Genomic DNA, 17334 nt, shown 5'->3' with positions numbered 1-17334 from the left:
GGCTTAAAACCTAGCAGTGCTCTAGATTCAATCATTGAATCATTTCTTGTTATTTAACCTAATTTGGAGCTGAAGTATTACATTTCATCTAAATGCCTCAGCATTGAGAAAGTAGACACTTTTGGCAGCTCTCAATTGCTTTTCAATGGTAGCAGTTTGATATTGGTGTGAGTCGGTGAAGTTTGCGATGTGACATGATCAAGCATAGCTATAATTCTCCTCCACTCAAAGAACTTATTCATTATTCACTGCCCACCATCGAGGGTGGATATTAATTGTGTAAGTCAAAGTGTGTACACATTGGACTGTCATATGAAGACAGGCTGGATCGACTGGACATGTACTCACTAGAATTTGGAAGAATGAGGGGAGATCTCATGGAAACATATAAAATCCTGATGGCACAGGACAGGCTAGATGCAGGAAGAATGTTCCTAATGTTGGGGAAGTCAAGAACTAGGGATCACAGTCTAAGAATAAGGGGTAAACCATTCAGGATTGAGATGAGGAAGAATTTCTTCTGAACCTGTGAAATTGTCTCCCACAGGAAGCTGTTGGGACCAGTTCTTTAGAGATATACAAGAGGGAACTGGACGTGGCTTTGCAGCTAAAGGGGTTAAGGGGTACGGGGAGATGGTAGGAATGGGATACTGAGATTGCAGCCATGATCATATTGAATGGTGGTGCAGGCTCGAAGGGCTGAATGGCCTACTCCTGCTCCTATTTTGTATGTTTTTATGTAACTCATTTGATAAATATTTGTTCTTTTATAAAAAGAAAAACCTCCACTGATCCATATCAATCCTTCATGTGACTATATTTCATAGACATTGCAGGGCCTGGGTGTATCAATATGCTCCTCATTGCATCTTAACTTTGCTGATCAGTTTCCTTTGAATGTTACAGTGGCCCCTTGAAGTGCTGCTTCTTTCGTTTAATTAGTCAACTTACTCTCAGTGAGGGTTGGGGTGAGCAAGGAAGGGATCTAAGGAAAAAACTAGCATCATAAATTCCAAACTTAATTCAAACCCCATGTAGACTAATATCGTGCTTGTCCAATACTGTGTGCCTTCGAGGTCTCAATCTCATTTTGCCATAATGGTTTACAATGTGAATCAATCCCTTATAGACTTTATTATCCTGTAATTATTCCATGATAACCCGGGTTCTTAGACTGATACATTCTTCAAGATGTTTTATGTTGAAATTATTATGACCATTGGAACCTGGAGAATGTTTTCTTCAAACATATTGTTTTGCAAATAAGTGACACCACTCTACACTGATTTTGATTTACGAACTTCATTCTGACACTAGGTTTCTTAGATACAGATGGACCCTTGAAAGTGCTAAATGTCTATCATCCTTGGTTCTAGTATGCAGTGTTTAGACACTGGGAATTGATTTGCAGGTGATAGAATCCTACAGAGCAGAAACAGGCCATTTGGCCCAACAAGTCCACACCAACCCTCTGAAGACCAGCCCACCCAGACTCATCCCCATCCCCCTATCCTTTTCCCTGTAACACTACATTTCCTGTAGCTAATGTACCTAACATACACATTCCTAAATACGATGGGCAATTTAGATTAGATTAGATTCCCTACAGTGTGGAAACAGGCCCTTCGGCCCAACAAGTCTACACCGCCCCTTGAAGCATCCCACCCAGACCCATCTCCCTATAACCCACACACCCCGAACACTACAAGCAAATTAGCATGGCCAATCCACCAATTCTTGAACATCTGTGTGGGAGGAAACCGGAGCATCTGATGTAAACCCACGCAGACACGGAGAGAACGTGCTCATGCACACAGACTGTTGCCCAAGGGTGGAATTGAACCCAGGTCCCTGATGCTGTGAAGCAGTAGCAGTGCTAACCACTGAGCCACCATGCTGCCCCTATGTTTCACATTACTTTAATCCATACCCATGGATAGAGAATAAGCAGTGATCTAGCTGTCCAGTGTATAACATTTACCAAATCTTCATGTGATCCCAAGATGGATAAACATCTGTTTGCTATGGTTGGTTCACTCGCTGAGCTGGTTCGTTAGTTTGCAGATGTTTCATTACTCTGCTGGTTAACAGTGCAGCCTCCGATGAAGTGCTGTTGTGTTTTCCTGCCTGGTATTTAAACTCTGGGGTCCATTGGATTTGATGATCTCATTTCCAGTTTTCCTTCGCAGTGGTGTATATATAGGGTCTAGTTCTATGTGTTTGTTGATGGCTTTCTTGATGGAGAACCAGGCCTCCAGGAATTCCCATGCTTGTCTCTGTTTGGCTTCTCCTAGGATTCTGGTGTTGTCCCAATTTCACTGGTGGTTCTCCTTATCATTGTGAGCGGAGACGAGTGAGTATTAGTCGTGTCTTTTTGTTGCTAGTTGGTGTTCGATTGGGACAATGTCAGGATCCTAGGCCAGGCCGAACAGTGAGAAGCACGGGAATTTCTAGAGGCCTGGGTCTCCACCAAGGAGGCCATCAATAAACATGTAGAATTAGAACCTATATAAACACCACTGTGAAGAAAAACCAGAAATGAGGTAATCAATTCTAGTGGACCTCACAGTGTGGGTAGTATAGTTGATGTTGTATATTTGGACTTCTAAAGGCCTTTGATAAAGTGCGACGCTTGTCAGCAATGTTACCTATTCAGTAATCAATGAAACAAGCACATCATGCCAATTAATGGGAGTTGTGTGTGCTTGGAAATGCTTTAAATGCATTGGTTCCTACAAAGATTTATACCGTGCTTCAGGTGCATACTTACTATCGGTGTTTCCAGTGCAAAGATTCTCGTCTTGTTCCTGTTTCACTGCAATGAAAAAGGCATATTTTCTTCAGGTGGATATCCCATTGAATACATTGGTCGGTGAAGTATCAGTTTTCTTGAGTTTCAAGGATGTTTCTCTCTGTGAGGCCCAGTGGGTTTACCCAGGCTATCGACAGAATCGATATTATCAATACAATGCGTAATTAATCACCTCCTTTGCCCTTGTGAGCCCCTCACACCTGACGCTAAGTCAATTCTCTCCTGTGCCAATAGTCAGAATGACTTGCCATCTTGTCCAGGGCACCAGGTTTAAAAGGCCATTGTCAACCTGGACAAGCACTCAGTGCAGAGCCGCCCTGCACGGTTCCTGAAGTTTGTCCCAGATATAGGAGATCAGGGGAAATTGGGGCCCCACTGCTTGCACCCAGAGATCCTGGTGCTGGACAGAAAGAATGTCCCCCTTTCCACCAGGACCACCAAAAAAGGCCATGTCTGGGCCAGTCTGGTTTGAGGTTGCCATCCATGTCAGTGCATGCGGAGGATGCCTAGCAATGCAGGAAGAAGATCAATGACCCTTTCTGCTCCGCCAAAGTGCCACCATTTGCCTTTCCCTGTGTCACACTCACTCCTTTTCTGCTCCTGGACTCTGCTGTCACCAAATCTCATGTTCCACCCCAGTCACTGTTATCTGCAACATCTTCCTTCAGTCACTGACAACTCCCCACACCCCTCACTGTTAGCCCTTCGTACTCACTCGCCGATGATACCTCATCATCTTTCCCCCACCTGCAATGGGCCACCCACTTTCATCTCCCTTAGTACTTCGCTTTCTCTCTCTCCAAGAGAAAATGGCCCCTAGTAGGCCAGAAAGAGATAAGGTGGCTGGTTACCTGCCCAATATTCAGCTCCTTGCTTCTCACAAGAAGAGGATGGTGACCCTAATGGCCCCTGTGAGGCAGCCTGACCAAGCCTAACCCCCAGTCAGGTTTTGGAGACTGTCCTTAATAACTCCTCATATAACAATTCCTCGGATCATTCTCGTAAACCTCCAAGGCCAGCACATCCTTGCTCAGATATAGGGCCCAAAACTACTCACAATATTCTACAAGCAGCCTAACCAGAGCCTTATACAGCCTCAGCAGCACATCCCTGCTCTCATATTCTTGCCCTCTTGAAATGAATGCCAACATTGCATTTGCCTTCATAAGTGCCAACTGAACCTGCATTTTCACCTGAAGAGAATCCTGAACTAAGATTCCCAAGCCCCTTTGTGCTTCAGATTTCTGAAGCCTTTCCGCATTTAGAAAGTAGCCTGTGCCTCTATTCTTCCTGCCAAAGTGCAAAAATCACACTTTGCCACATTGTATTCCATCTGCAACTTCTTTGCCCACTGTCCTAGCCTGACCAAGTCTCCTCAACACTACCTGCCCCTCCACCTATCTTTGTGTCATCTACAAACTTAGCAACAACACCCTCAGTTCCTTCATTCAGATCATTAATGTATAAGGGGTAGGGACTCAGCGGCAGGAACGTTACCACTGCACCAAAAGAGCCCCCTTTCTCCAATCTTGGAGCCTCAAGTGGATTGTTATGGCTCGGCCACATGATGTCATCTTTATTATTTGTTAATACCTCCCATCTGTAGGCAAGCAGCAGTAAATATGTGATTATCTTAGGATTTATTTATCTCTAATGAATTAAAGCAGACTGAAACTTTTGTGTTGTGTTAAAAGGTGCATGCTTACAATGTTTATGTCTATAAATAAAATGTTTATAAAAGTTTGCAAAGATTGGCTCCGGTTCTAGCCTTCACCAATTGGCTTTCAGGAGTTATATATTTGATGGTGCCTTCACTGCAGGGGGCGGTCTCGCTGCTCACGTACTCTCGGGGCCTGTAATGTGGCCAACTATGAAACCACAAGTAACTGCTGCCATTGGAGACAGAACAAATAGGAAAGTTAGAAACTGAAAAAACTGCAGATGCTCCAAATCAGGAACAAAAACAGAAGTTGTTCGAAAAGCTCAATAGATCTGGCAGCACCTGTGAAGAGAAATCAGAGATAACTTTTCAGGTCCTCTATTCTGAGGAAAGGTCATCGGACTCGAAACATTAACTCTGACTTTTGTTCACAGATGCTGCCAGACTAACAACTTCTGTTTTGGTTCCCAATTGGAGGGTTTATTTTCAAATGTTTGAAATCAATTCTGTTAAAATCCTGGGATTGTGACATTCACACTCTCCATTACATTGTAAGACATAGGAGCAGAATAGGCCATTCAGCCCATTGCGTATGTTCTGCCACTCAGTGAGATCATGGCTGATGTGATAACCCTCAACTCCACTTTCCTGCCTTTTCCCCGTAACCCTTGTTTCCCTTACTGATTAAAATTCTGTCTCAGACTTGAATATATTTAATGGCCCAGCGTTGACAGCCCTCTGTGGTAAAGTATTCCACAGATTCACTCCCCTCTGAGAGAAGGATTCCTTCTCATCTCTGTCTTAAATGTGCAACACCTTACACTGAGATAATGCCCTTTGATGTTAGACTCTCCCACAAAGAGAAACATCTGCATCCGCATCTACTCTGTCAAGTCCCGTAAGAATCTTGTATGTTTCAATAAGTTCTCCTCTCATTCTACTAAACTCCAATGACCACCTGCCAACCTGATGGGGTCTCCTCATAAGACCATCCCTCCATACCCTTGTGAACCTTCTCTGGACCTCCTCCAATTGCAGTCTTATCTTTCTGTAGATAAGGGGCCCAAAACTGTTGACAGCTGTGGCCTGACCAGTCTCTTGTATTCAGCGGCAGAGTAAGTGAGTTGTGACCTGTGACCGTGGGGTAGCAAAGAGTAAATGGTGGCATTTACCGCTGCAATGTGCAGAAGATCCTGGACCTCCTTGCTGCACTGTCGGGTGTCCTCATTCACACTGACTGCACCGAGCCGAGCTGCAATCTGTAGCCAGCTCGGCTCTGTTCGGTAGCGTGGTGCCCTGAGCTATCTAGAACATAGAACATTGAACAATACAGCGCAGAACAGGCCCTTCGGCCCTCGATGTTGCGCCGACCTGTCAACTAATTTAAGCCCCTCCCCTACACTATCCCATCATTATCCATATCCAAGGACTGTTTAAATGCCCCTAATGTGACTGAGTTAACTACATTGGCAGGCAGAGCATTCCACGCCCTTACCACTCTCTGAGTAAAGAACCTGCCTCTGACATCTGTCTTAAATCTATCACCTCTCAATTTGTAGCTATGCCCCCTTGTACAAGCTGAAGTCATCATCCTCGGAAAAAGACTCTCACTGTCCACCCTATCTAATCCTCTGATCATCTTGTATGTCTCTATTAAATCCCCTCTTAGCCTCCTTCTCTCCAATGAGAACAGACTCAAGTCCCTCAGCCTTTCTTCATAGGGCCTGCGCTCCAGACCAGGCAACATCCTGGTAAATCTCCTCTGCACCTTTTCCAATGCTTCCACATCCTTCCTGTAATGGGGCAACCAGAACTGCACACAATATTCCAAATGAGGCCGCACTATAGGGAAAAGAATGGCCCTCTTGTGCACCAACTCCTCCAGGCCCCTATCCACAAAGCAGGCTTAGCCTTGCTCAGGGACATGTTATCCCCAGTGATGACAGTCAAGCAGCACAGCAGAAGGGCAAAAATAAACCCCAAAGAACTGCAGGCTGGAAATCAGAAACAAAACCAGAAATTACTGGAAAAACTCAGCAGGTCTGGCAGCACCTGTAGGGAGAGAAGTCAGAGTTAACATTTCAGGCCGTCATCAGGACTCTTCTTCACACGGGAATATCACTGATTCACAGTCAGTTCTTGGGAGAATCTCTCAGAAGCTTCATGTTGTGTACATTCCTGAAAAAAAAGAGAAACTTGACCTGATCTCTCAGTCTTAACTTGTTCAACACTAACAGAGATCCTTGTCATTGATGCATGACAGCAGCTTACAGAGAATAAGGAGTGTGATTGACTGAGTTTTGTTGGTGATTGTGAGTCATTAATCTGTTGGGTTCATCCTGTGACCTACATCCCTCCCTTCAGTCACTATCTGCTGGTTCACACAACACCAGGCTCTAGTCCAACAGAGATAACAAAGTGTGGAGCTGGATGAACACAGCAGGCCGAGCAGCATCAGGGGCGTAGGAAGGCTGACATTTCGGGCCTAGGACCCTTTTCCGAAGACGAGTCTAGGCCCAAAACGTCAGCCTTCCTGCTCCTCTGATGCTGCTTGGCCTGCTGTGTTCATCCAGCTCCACACCTTATTGACTCAGACTCTCCAGCATCTGCAGTTCCTACTATCTCTAGTCCGACAGGTTTATTTGAAATCACAAACTTTTGAAGTGCTGCCCCTTCATCAGGCTTCACTTCTGACTTTGTCCACCCCAGTCCAACACCAGCATCTCCACATTATGAAAAATTGGCCATTCCTTCCCGACAGATTTATTTGGAAACAGCATAAAATACTGGACTGTGTTTTATGATCTAAAAATCTTACAAATAATTATAACTCCTTCTCAAATGTCTTTATTTAGATAAAGAGCTCTCTGTTCCCAAATATTTAGGACCTCTATGACACACAGAATTTTCGGGCGAAATACTGATTCTTGATTTGTGATTCCAATTTTCATTTACATTTTTATAGCATTTTGGATTGTCTTTCTGACTATTTTCTCTCACAATCTTGGAGAGAATCTATTGCAAATCCTGCATATAATGTTAAACATCAGACAGAGATAAAGGCACATTGCAGCAACATGCATGTACCTCCCTATCACATCTCTCACACATATTCCAAAGAATTGCATTCCATGGATGGCTTTGAAATCTAAAGATTTTATGATATTTGGCTGTTCCCTCTCACTTCACTCCCTCATCTGCTACGTTATTGCAAAGTTCCTTTGAAATAGTTCCCGTTAAAAGACAGACATTTTGCCATCTTTCCATACTTATTGATGCACTGAGGAGCCTTAGATGCAGAAAGTGATGTGGCTCAGAACAAGGTCATTCAGCCCGCTTCTAAAGGAGCGCCCCCCCCCACAACTCCCCCACCCCCCACACCCCCAATTAGGTCCCATCACTGTGGTCCTCAAAACATTTCCTTATCAAAAGTGTATCCAATCTCTTAAATATTATCATGGAATGTGCCATGGGTAGCACAGTGGCTCTGTGGTTAGCACTGCAGCCTCACAGCGCCAGGGGCCTGGGTTCAATTCTACCCTCAGATGACTGTCTGTGTGGAGTTTGCACATTCTCCCTGTGTCTGTGTGAGTTTCCTCCGGGTGCTCCGGTTTCCTCCCACAGTCCAAAGATGCACAAGCTAGGCGGATTGGCCATGTTAAATTGCCTGTAGTGTCCAGGGGTGTGGAGATTAGGTGGGATCCTCTGAGGGTCAGTGTAGACTTGTGGGGTCAAAGGGCCTGTTTCCACATTGTTGGGATTCTGCAATCTATGAAATGCCTTTCCAGCAATGGATTCAGATCGTAATAACTCACTAGGTATTTGTAATCGCCGCCATTACCATTCCCAGCGCTCACATGGGATGATTATAATGTTGAAATTCTTGTCGTTGGGCGCAAATAGCTGGATCTCAGATTAGACCATGATATGAATGATCTTTTCTGAGTTTGATTGTTTTGACTTGGAAAGGGGTTCTCTCTCTTCCTAAAAATCATACTGTATGAGCATTAATATCCAAGTGAGTAGGTCAGGGATTCAAAGGGCAGCCAGAATCTTCAATAGTGCAGGATTTCCTCAGACAGCACCTTCCAAACCCAGGACCACTTCTATCTAAAAGGACATGGGAACACCACCCCTGCAAGTTCCCCTCCAAGCCATTCACCATCCTGGCTTGGAAATATATTGCCGTTCCTTCACTGTTGCTGGGTCAAAATCCTGGAATTTGCTCCCTAAGGACATTGTTGGTTCACTTACAGTATATGTGCTGCTGCAGTTTAAGAAAGCAGCTCACCATCACCTTCTCAAGGGCAACTAAGGGCAGGCAATAAAGACAATGATACCCATACCTTGACAATGAGCAATTAAATAAACATTTCTCCGTTTTCATCAGAACCCCCCTATAGGAAACTACAAACGTCTGATTCAGTATTGCTCAAAAATTACAACAAAACACCAGGCCATTTGGCCCAGATGATCCTAGCTGGCATTTTTTTTAAATCTCTCACAAAATGTGGGCAACAACAAGCTAAGCCAGTATTTGTTGCTTATTCCTCACCACTCACTGTGCGATAAAGTTTTTCCTCGCGTCTCCGTTGCTTCTTTTAACAAACACCTGAAGTGTGAACCCTCACCTTCTCAAACCTTCCATCAGTGAGAAAATACTTTTCAATTCTATTCTCTCAACTCTTTCATTCTTCCTCATGCTTTTCTTCAACCTTAGGAATAGGTCAGGAGAACTGCATCTGAGCCCTTTACAAGGGCATTTTTCCATGAACGACCTAATCATTTGTTGTTTGTAGTGTGAGAGCCTTGTTGTGCGGTTGCCCCAATCTCCCCTCAATTCAAAGCACCTCCCCACTCCTCTCCACAGTGTAAAGTGTGTCCAGTTTAAATGTTTGATCTGATTGACTCAGTACAGGGTTGAAGGTCATAAATGTGGGGGATCTGGAGATTGAATTTACCTTGATACAATTAGATGATCGAGAAAGAAGTTTATATTCTTAACCAAGACAACAAAATGTGAGGCTGGATGAACACAGCAGGCCAAGCAGCATCCCAGGAGCACAAAAGCTGACGTTTCGGGCCTAGACCCTTCATCAGAGAGCTCTCTGATGAAGGGTCTAGGCCCAAAACGTCAGCTTTTGTGCTCCTGAGATGCTGCTTGGCCTGCTGTGTTCATCCAGCCTCACATTTTGTTGTCTTGGATTCTCCAGCATCTGCAGTTCCCATTATCTCTATATTCTTAACCACTCAGCTCACTTTGACTTCCATCAGCACTATCTGCAGAGAACAGGCCTCTCAAAACAGGGGACAAATTGACAGAGGAAGCATTGCCATAAATGGAAGACTTTCTAAGGTTTTTATGTATTAAGCTGCCTTTTACTATAACATCAGAGAGTCAACATCTTGCAACGATGGTCAGGCAGGATACCTCTCAGGGACAAGTCCATGAGGTTTGGTTTCCATAAAGGCCCATGAGGCTGTATTTGATCAAACACCCTGGGGAGACGGAGGACCCCGCACTGGCTTAGCGGTGAGGAGGCAGGTGGTGATGGAGTGGTGTCTTTCAGCTAACCTTCACTCGTGACCCCTTTGTGTATTTGCTGACTTTCAGGGGCACGGGTTTCTGCTCTCGCTGGTGGGTGAGCTCGGAGGCAGGACCAGCATTCAGGCAGAGGGTGGGGAGCTGGGGTGGAGGCGTGGGGACTTGTGCCTGAATCCTCTGCTCAATTTGGAGAGTATTCTCACCATGAGGCCCACGATCAGCTTTCCCATCCCACCACGGGTTAATGTCCTCTCATCGACGCTGGGATCAACCAAACTTCAGGGAAGGAAATCTGCCATCCTCACCTGGTTTGGCCTACCTGTGACTCCAGACCCGCAGTAATGTGGTCGACTCGCAACTACCCTCTGAAATGTCTGAGCCAACCGCTCAGTTCAAGGGCAGCTCGAGACAGGCAATAAATGCAGGCCCAGCCAGCAATGCCTGTGACCCACAAGTGAATAAAACTATGCAGCTGGGTGAGGTGAGGAGAGATGGCTGATGCTGTACAGTCCGGCCAATAGGCAAATTGCCACCTTAGGACCAAGGAGTCCATCAATCAAAAGCAATCAGCCCCTGAACCCGAGACACCCTCCCCATGTCACTAGCCTGAGTACTGTACGATGCTGGGATACTGGTTTTGGGGGAGTTGGTGGGTGTGGGGTTGCAGTCTGTTGGCACAGTGTTCTCAGGGATATTACACAATACCTTGTTGCTGCTAACTCTCGCCACTGAAGAATCTGCCACTGGGATCTTCCTCACTGCCCGATGATGCTGGTGGATTTGGCATTGTCGAGATAATGACACTGGGCGAGTAATGAGAGGCCCGGTCTAACATTCTTAGCGCGTGAATTCGAAACCCACCAAGGCAGATGGTTAAGTTTGAATTCAAATAAGCATTTGGAATAAAGAACACTAGCCAAATGGCATCAGCAGATGACTGTTGTGTAAACCCATCTGGTTCATCAATGGCCCTTTGGAAAGACAGTAACTTTTGTCACATGTACGCCAGACGCACAGCAAGGGATTTCTGAAATAGCTAAGCCAGCCCTTCAATTCAAGGATGATTATGAACTCACACGCTAGCTTTGCTAGTGATGTTCAGAGCCTGTGAAAGGATAATTTTTAAAAAAGACAATATTATGCTATCCACCTAAATACCCATAATTCCTGGAGGATTTTGTTCTTGCTTGAGGTGATAATTCTCTCCTGAACTGAAGTGGAATACAGTGTGGAAAATTTCCACTGGCTCTCTAACAATAATTGTGTCTATGGATGAATTGTCAGTACATCCATGATGTCAACATAGATACTACATGATGTAGCAGTCCGGCACATTCATTGTAAAAAATCATTTGTGAAATGCAAGTGTAGTTGGCAAGGCTGGAATTTATTTACCCCATTGCTAGCTACTCTTAAGATGGTAGTGAGTCTCTCCTCAGGATCTAACACACTAACATTGTAGGGAGGGAGTTCCAAGTTGTTGACTCAGCAATGCTAGAATCATAGACTCTCTACAGTGTGGGAGCAGGCCATTTGGCCCATTGAGCCCACCTTCTGAAGAGCATCTCACCCAGACATACCTGCCTACCCTATCCCCGTAGCCCTGCATTTACCATGGCTAATCCATCCAGCTCGCATACCCCTGGGCACTATGGGCAATTTAGCATGGCCAACCCACTTAACCTGCACCTCTTTGGACAGTGGGAGGAAACCGGAGCACCCAGAGGAAAACCACATAGACATGGGGAGAACATGCAAACTCCACACAGTCACCTGAGGGTGGAATCAAACCCAGCCAGGTCCCTGGTGCTGTGAGGTAGAAGTGCTAACCCCCACTAAGCTGCTGCCCCACCCTGAGTATGATTTCAAATCAAGATATTGTTTGACTTGGGAGGTTTCCAGGTGATGGTATTTCCACACACCTTCTGCCCTTGTCCTTCTAGATGGTGGAGGTCATGAGTTTAGAAAGTGCTGGCTCAGGAGCCTTGGGTAGTTACTGCAAAATCAGTATACGCTGATGGTACTGAGCGTCGGGGTTGAGGAAGTGGATGTTTTTGGATGTAGTGCCAATAAAGTGGGAAGTTTTGTTCTGGATGGTGTCAAGCTCTGTTTCTCAAACATACACACTTGCACTCTCTCTGCCTCTCTCTCTGTTACACACTTTCTGTCTCTCAAACACACACACATGTACACCCGCACCATCTGTCTCCCTCTGTTATACGCTCTCAAACATACACACTTGCACTCTCTCTGCCTCTCTCTCTCTTTCTGTCATATTCACTTTCTCTGTCTCCCTCTGTCACCACTCTCTTTCTCTCAAGCACGCACACACTCGCACTGTCTCCTAAACATTTACACACACTAGTACGCTCTCTGTCACAAGTGCTGTTTGTCTTCCAACTATACACACACTCACACTCTCTCTGTCTCACACTCCAACTCTGTGTATCAAACACACACACTCTGTCTCTCAAATACACATACATAAACTTATACACCTCTAATCTCTCTGTCTCCCTCTCTCTGTCATACACTGTCTGTCAAACAAGTACACTCACCCTGTCTTGCAACAAAAATTCACACTGTCAGACTGTCTCCCAAACGCACACATACACTACACTCTCTCTGTTCCTTTCTCTGTCACACAAACTCTCTATCTAACAATACATACACACAGTTTCCCAAACACACATGCACATGCATCTTGTTGGAGCTGAATCCATCCGTGCAAGTGAGGCGTATTCCATGACAATTCCTGACTTGTGCCTTGTGGATGGTGCACAAGTTCTGGGGAGTCAGGAGTGAGTTTCTCATCGCAGAACTCCCAGCCCAGAATGGCTTCTTCTTGCTGTTCCAGTTGGCTTTCTGGCCAAGGGTGTTCTCACAAATCACAATCCAGTGGTGGGAATATTATTAAACACGAAGGAGAGATGGAAAGACTTGTTTTTGATGGAGATGGTCATCGCTTGGAAAATGTATTCTGCATTAGTATTACTTACCATCATCAGTTCAGGGGGAGTGGCATGGATAAAGGAAAAGAACTGAAATGCTAGAAGCATCGAACTCTAAATTCCTTTTAGAACACGGGATATTCTCAAGCACATTGAGAGCGGATTTTACCTGTTGCTTTAGACTGATGTTCACAGCAGCAACAGTGATATGTAATAATGCAAATGCACTATGAAGATGGTAGAACTGTAAGATAAGTTTAATGCTCTCCCTTTTTTTGATGAACAAATACCACAGGAGGGATATCCATCAGCATCATTCACAGACATCCGCCCCCACACCACATGCTACTCCCCCACAAAACACACACAGGCACACATACACACACGCACACTCTCTCTCTTACATACACACACGCTCTCACACACATGCGCGCACACGCACACACACACACACACACACACACACACACACACACACACACACACACACACACACACACACACACACACACAAAGAACAAAGAAAATTACAGCACAGGAACAGACCCTTCGGCCCTCCAAGCCTGCACCGATCAAGATCCTCTGTCTAACCTGTCATCTATTTTCTAACGGTCTGTGTCCATTTGCTCCCTGCCCATCCATGTACCTGTCCAAATATATCTTAAAAGACACTAACGTGTCGGTGTCTACCACCTCCACTGGCAACGCGTTCCAGGCACTCACCACCCTCTGTGTAAAGAACTTTCCACACATATCTCCCTTAAACTTTCCTCCTCTCACTTTGAAGTCATGACCCCTAGTAACTGAGTCCCCCACTCTGGGAAAAAGCTTCTTGCTATCCACCCTGTCTATACCCCTCATGATTTTGTAGACCTCAATCAGGTCCCCCCTCAATCTCCGTCTTTCTAATGAAAATAATCCTAATCTATTCAACCTCTCTTCATAGCTAGCACCCTCCATACCAGGCAACATCCTGGTGAACCTCCTCTGCACCCTCTCCAAAGCATCCACATCCTTTTGGTAATGTGGCAACCAGAACTGCACACAGTACTCCAAATGTGGCCGAAACCAGTCTTATACACACACTCTCTCTCTCTCTCGCACACACACACACACACACACACACACACATTCTCTCTCACACACACTCTCTCACACACACACACACACTCTGTCACGCCTAGACACACACACACACACACACATACACACTCTGTCACACACACACACACACACACACACACACTCTCACAGACACACACACACTCTCTCTCTCTCACACACACACACACACTCACACACACTCTCTCTCTCACACACTCTCTCACTCTCTCATACACACACACACACACACACACACACACACACACACACCCTAGCCGCTGCCCTGTCCTGACTGCAGCAAGGGCCGTATAACAATCTCCGCTAAACCTCAATTGCATGGTTTCCTTGTTTCTGTTATTTAAATGGCATGAAGTTTTCTGTTTACTGAAGGGACTTTGTCTGCTGCAGAGGTCTCCCAGCTGCCTGGATATTTATTTTATTTACATTGTCTCCTTTTACAGACATAAAATTGGAAGGGAAGATGGCAACCTGCTACTATAACGAAACAATGAACTTTTTCTACAATCTCACAAGTCGCTCGAGAGAAAATAAATTGAAGGGCAGCTATTACCTTGGTCTGGGCTTTGGTATAGTTTGCTGCCTGTTTATCTTCCTGTCTAATACCATGATCATAATTGCTGTGGTACGCAACCGACGTTTCCATTTCCCTTTCTTCTACCTGCTTGCCAATCTCGCAGCTGCTGACATTTTTGCCAGCCTGGCCTATGTCTTCCTGATGTTTAATACGGGTCCAGTTTCGAGAACACTGTCAGTGCACCGTTACCTACTGCGCGAGGCGCTGCTGAACGTGAGCTTCTGTGCATCACTGTACAGCCTACTGGTAATCGCGATCGAACGCTACCTTTCTGTCATCAAGATGAGGCTCCACAGCAGCCTGTCAAAACGACGGGTCACTCTCCTGGTCCTGGTCATCTGGGGAACTGCTGTCTTCATGGCCACCATCCCCAACATGGGGTGGAATTGCATCTGTTACATCAGCACCTGTTCGTCACTGGCTCCCGTTTACAGCAGGAGTTTCCTGATATTCTGGGCTTTATTCAACCTCTTCACACTTGGCTTTGTTGTAATAATATATCTGCGGATTTATATCTACGTCAGAAAGAAAACCTTGAACTTGATGTCTCACACCACTGGCTCCATCAAACGCAACAAGATGCCTATGAAGCTAATAAAGACTATTGTGACTGTTCTGGGTAGGTGATTGCTTTTTTCAGTTATTTGTGTTATAACATCTTATAATACAGTCAGAAGTCAATGTAGCCCATTGGATCTATGCTTGGTCTTTGGGCAGATGAATGCTGGGAATAGAAACTTCAATGGCCACCTGCAAAGTTTGTTTTCTCTCTCAACAAGACAATGGTAAATCATCTACCTGCACTCTTCCTTTTCGCTCCATCCCAAATCCCACAATTCCTTTCGTATCCAACCATTGATCAAAGGTGGCTCAGTGGTTAGCACTGCAGCCTCACAGCGCCAGGGACCTGAGTTCAATTCCACCCTTGGGTGACTGTCTGTGTGGAGTTTGCACATCCTTCCGATGCCTGTGTGGGTTTCCTCTGGGTGCTCTGATTTCCTCCCACAGTTCTTCCGCACCTACACAGGCCCCAAACCCCACCTCTTCCTCCGTTACATTGATGATTGTATCGGCACCGCCTCTTGCTCCCAAGAGGAGCTTGAACAGTGCATCCATTTCACCAACACCTTCCACCCCAACCCCAAGTTCACCTGGGCCATCTCCAACACATCCCTCAACTTCCTGGACCTCTCTGTCTAGATCTCAAGTAACCAGCTAGAAACTGATGTCCATTTCAAGCCCACCGACTCCCACAGCTACCTAGAATACGCCTCTTCCCACCCACCCCCCTGCAAAAATTCCATCCCCTATTTCCAATTTCTCCGCCTCTGCCGCATCTGTTCCCAGGATGAGGCATTCCACTCCCATATATCCCAGATGTCCATGTTCTTCAAGGACCACAACATCCCCCCCGCAGTGGTCAAGAACACCCTTGACCGAGTCTCCCGCATTTCCCGCAACACATCCCTGACACCCCGCCCCCGCAATAACCGCCCTAAGAGAATCCCCCTCGTCCTCACATACCACCCCACCAACCTCCGGATACAAAGCGTCATCCTCCGACACTTCCGCCATCTACAATCCGACCCCACCACCCAAGGCATTTTTCCATCCCCACTCTTGTCTGCCTTCCGGAGAGACCACTCTCTCTGTGACTCCCTTGTCGGCTCCACACTCCCCTCCAACCCCACCACACCTGGCACCTTCCCCTGCAACCGCAGGAAGTGCTACACTTGCCCACACACCTCCTCCCTCACCCCCATCACAGGTTCCAAGATGACTTTCCATATTAAGCAGATGTTCACCTGCACATCTGCCAATGTAGTATATTGTATCCGGTGAGGCTACCTCTACATTGGGGAATCAAAGCAGAGGCTTGGGGACCGCTTTGCAGAAGACCTCCGCTCGGTTTGCAATAAACAACTGCACCTCCCAGTCGCCAACCATTTTAACTCCCCCTCCCATTCCTTAGACGACATGTCCATCATTGGCCTCCTGCAGTGCCACAATGATGCCACCCGAAGGTTGCAAGAACAGCAGCTCATGTTCCGCTTGTGAACCCTGCAGCCCAATGGTATCAATGTGGACTTCACAAGCTTCAAAATCTCCCCCTCCCCCCTGCATCCCAAAACCAGCCCAGCTCGTCCCCGCCACCCTCTCACCTATCCCCTCCTTCCACCTCAAGCCACACCTCCATTTCCCACCCACCAACCTCATCCCGCCTCCTTGACCTGTCCGTCCTCCCCGGACTGACCTACCACCTTCCCACCTATACTCTCCTCTCAACCTAAGTTCTCCTCTATCCATCTTTGGTCTGCCTCTCCCTCTCTCCCTATTTATTTGAGAACGCTCTCCCCATCCCCCTCTCTGATGAAGGGTCCAGGCCCGAAACGTCAGCTTTTGTGCTCCTGAGATGCTGCTTGGCCTGCTGCGTTCATCCAGCTCCACACTTTGTTATCATAGTTCAAAGATATGTGGATTAGGGTGGATTGGCCATGCTAAATTGCCCACAGAGTCCAGGGATGTGCAGCTTGTGTGAGTTAGCCATAGGAGACACAGAGATATGGGGTGATGGGTCTGGGTGGGATACTCTTAGGAAGGTAGGTGTGACCTGATGGGCTGAAAAGCCTGCTTCCACAATGTAGCGATTCTATGATTCTAACTTCT

At 46.2% G+C, this 17334-nt stretch overlaps 1 protein-coding gene across 2 annotated transcripts in view; it reads left to right on the top strand.

Annotated features, from left to right (window-relative positions):
• lpar3 (lysophosphatidic acid receptor 3) overlaps nucleotides 1–17334 on the top strand; it is a 71889-nt gene that overhangs the window by 5912 nt on the left and 48643 nt on the right. For both annotated transcript variants that reach the window (XM_048539745.2, XM_048539746.2), the window contains exon 2: nucleotides 14534–15286. In XM_048539745.2, the coding sequence (XP_048395702.1) occupies nucleotides 14554–15286 (733 nt within the window). In that variant the 5' untranslated portion in view covers nucleotides 14534–14553. The remainder of the gene's footprint in view (nucleotides 1–14533; nucleotides 15287–17334) is intronic.

Source organism: Stegostoma tigrinum, chromosome 8, assembly GCF_030684315.1.
Source record: "Stegostoma tigrinum isolate sSteTig4 chromosome 8, sSteTig4.hap1, whole genome shotgun sequence".
Lineage (NCBI taxonomy): Eukaryota > Metazoa > Chordata > Chondrichthyes > Orectolobiformes > Stegostomatidae > Stegostoma > Stegostoma tigrinum.
Note: the sequence above shows the minus strand (reverse complement) of the source record. Positions and strands in the feature narration are given on the sequence as shown.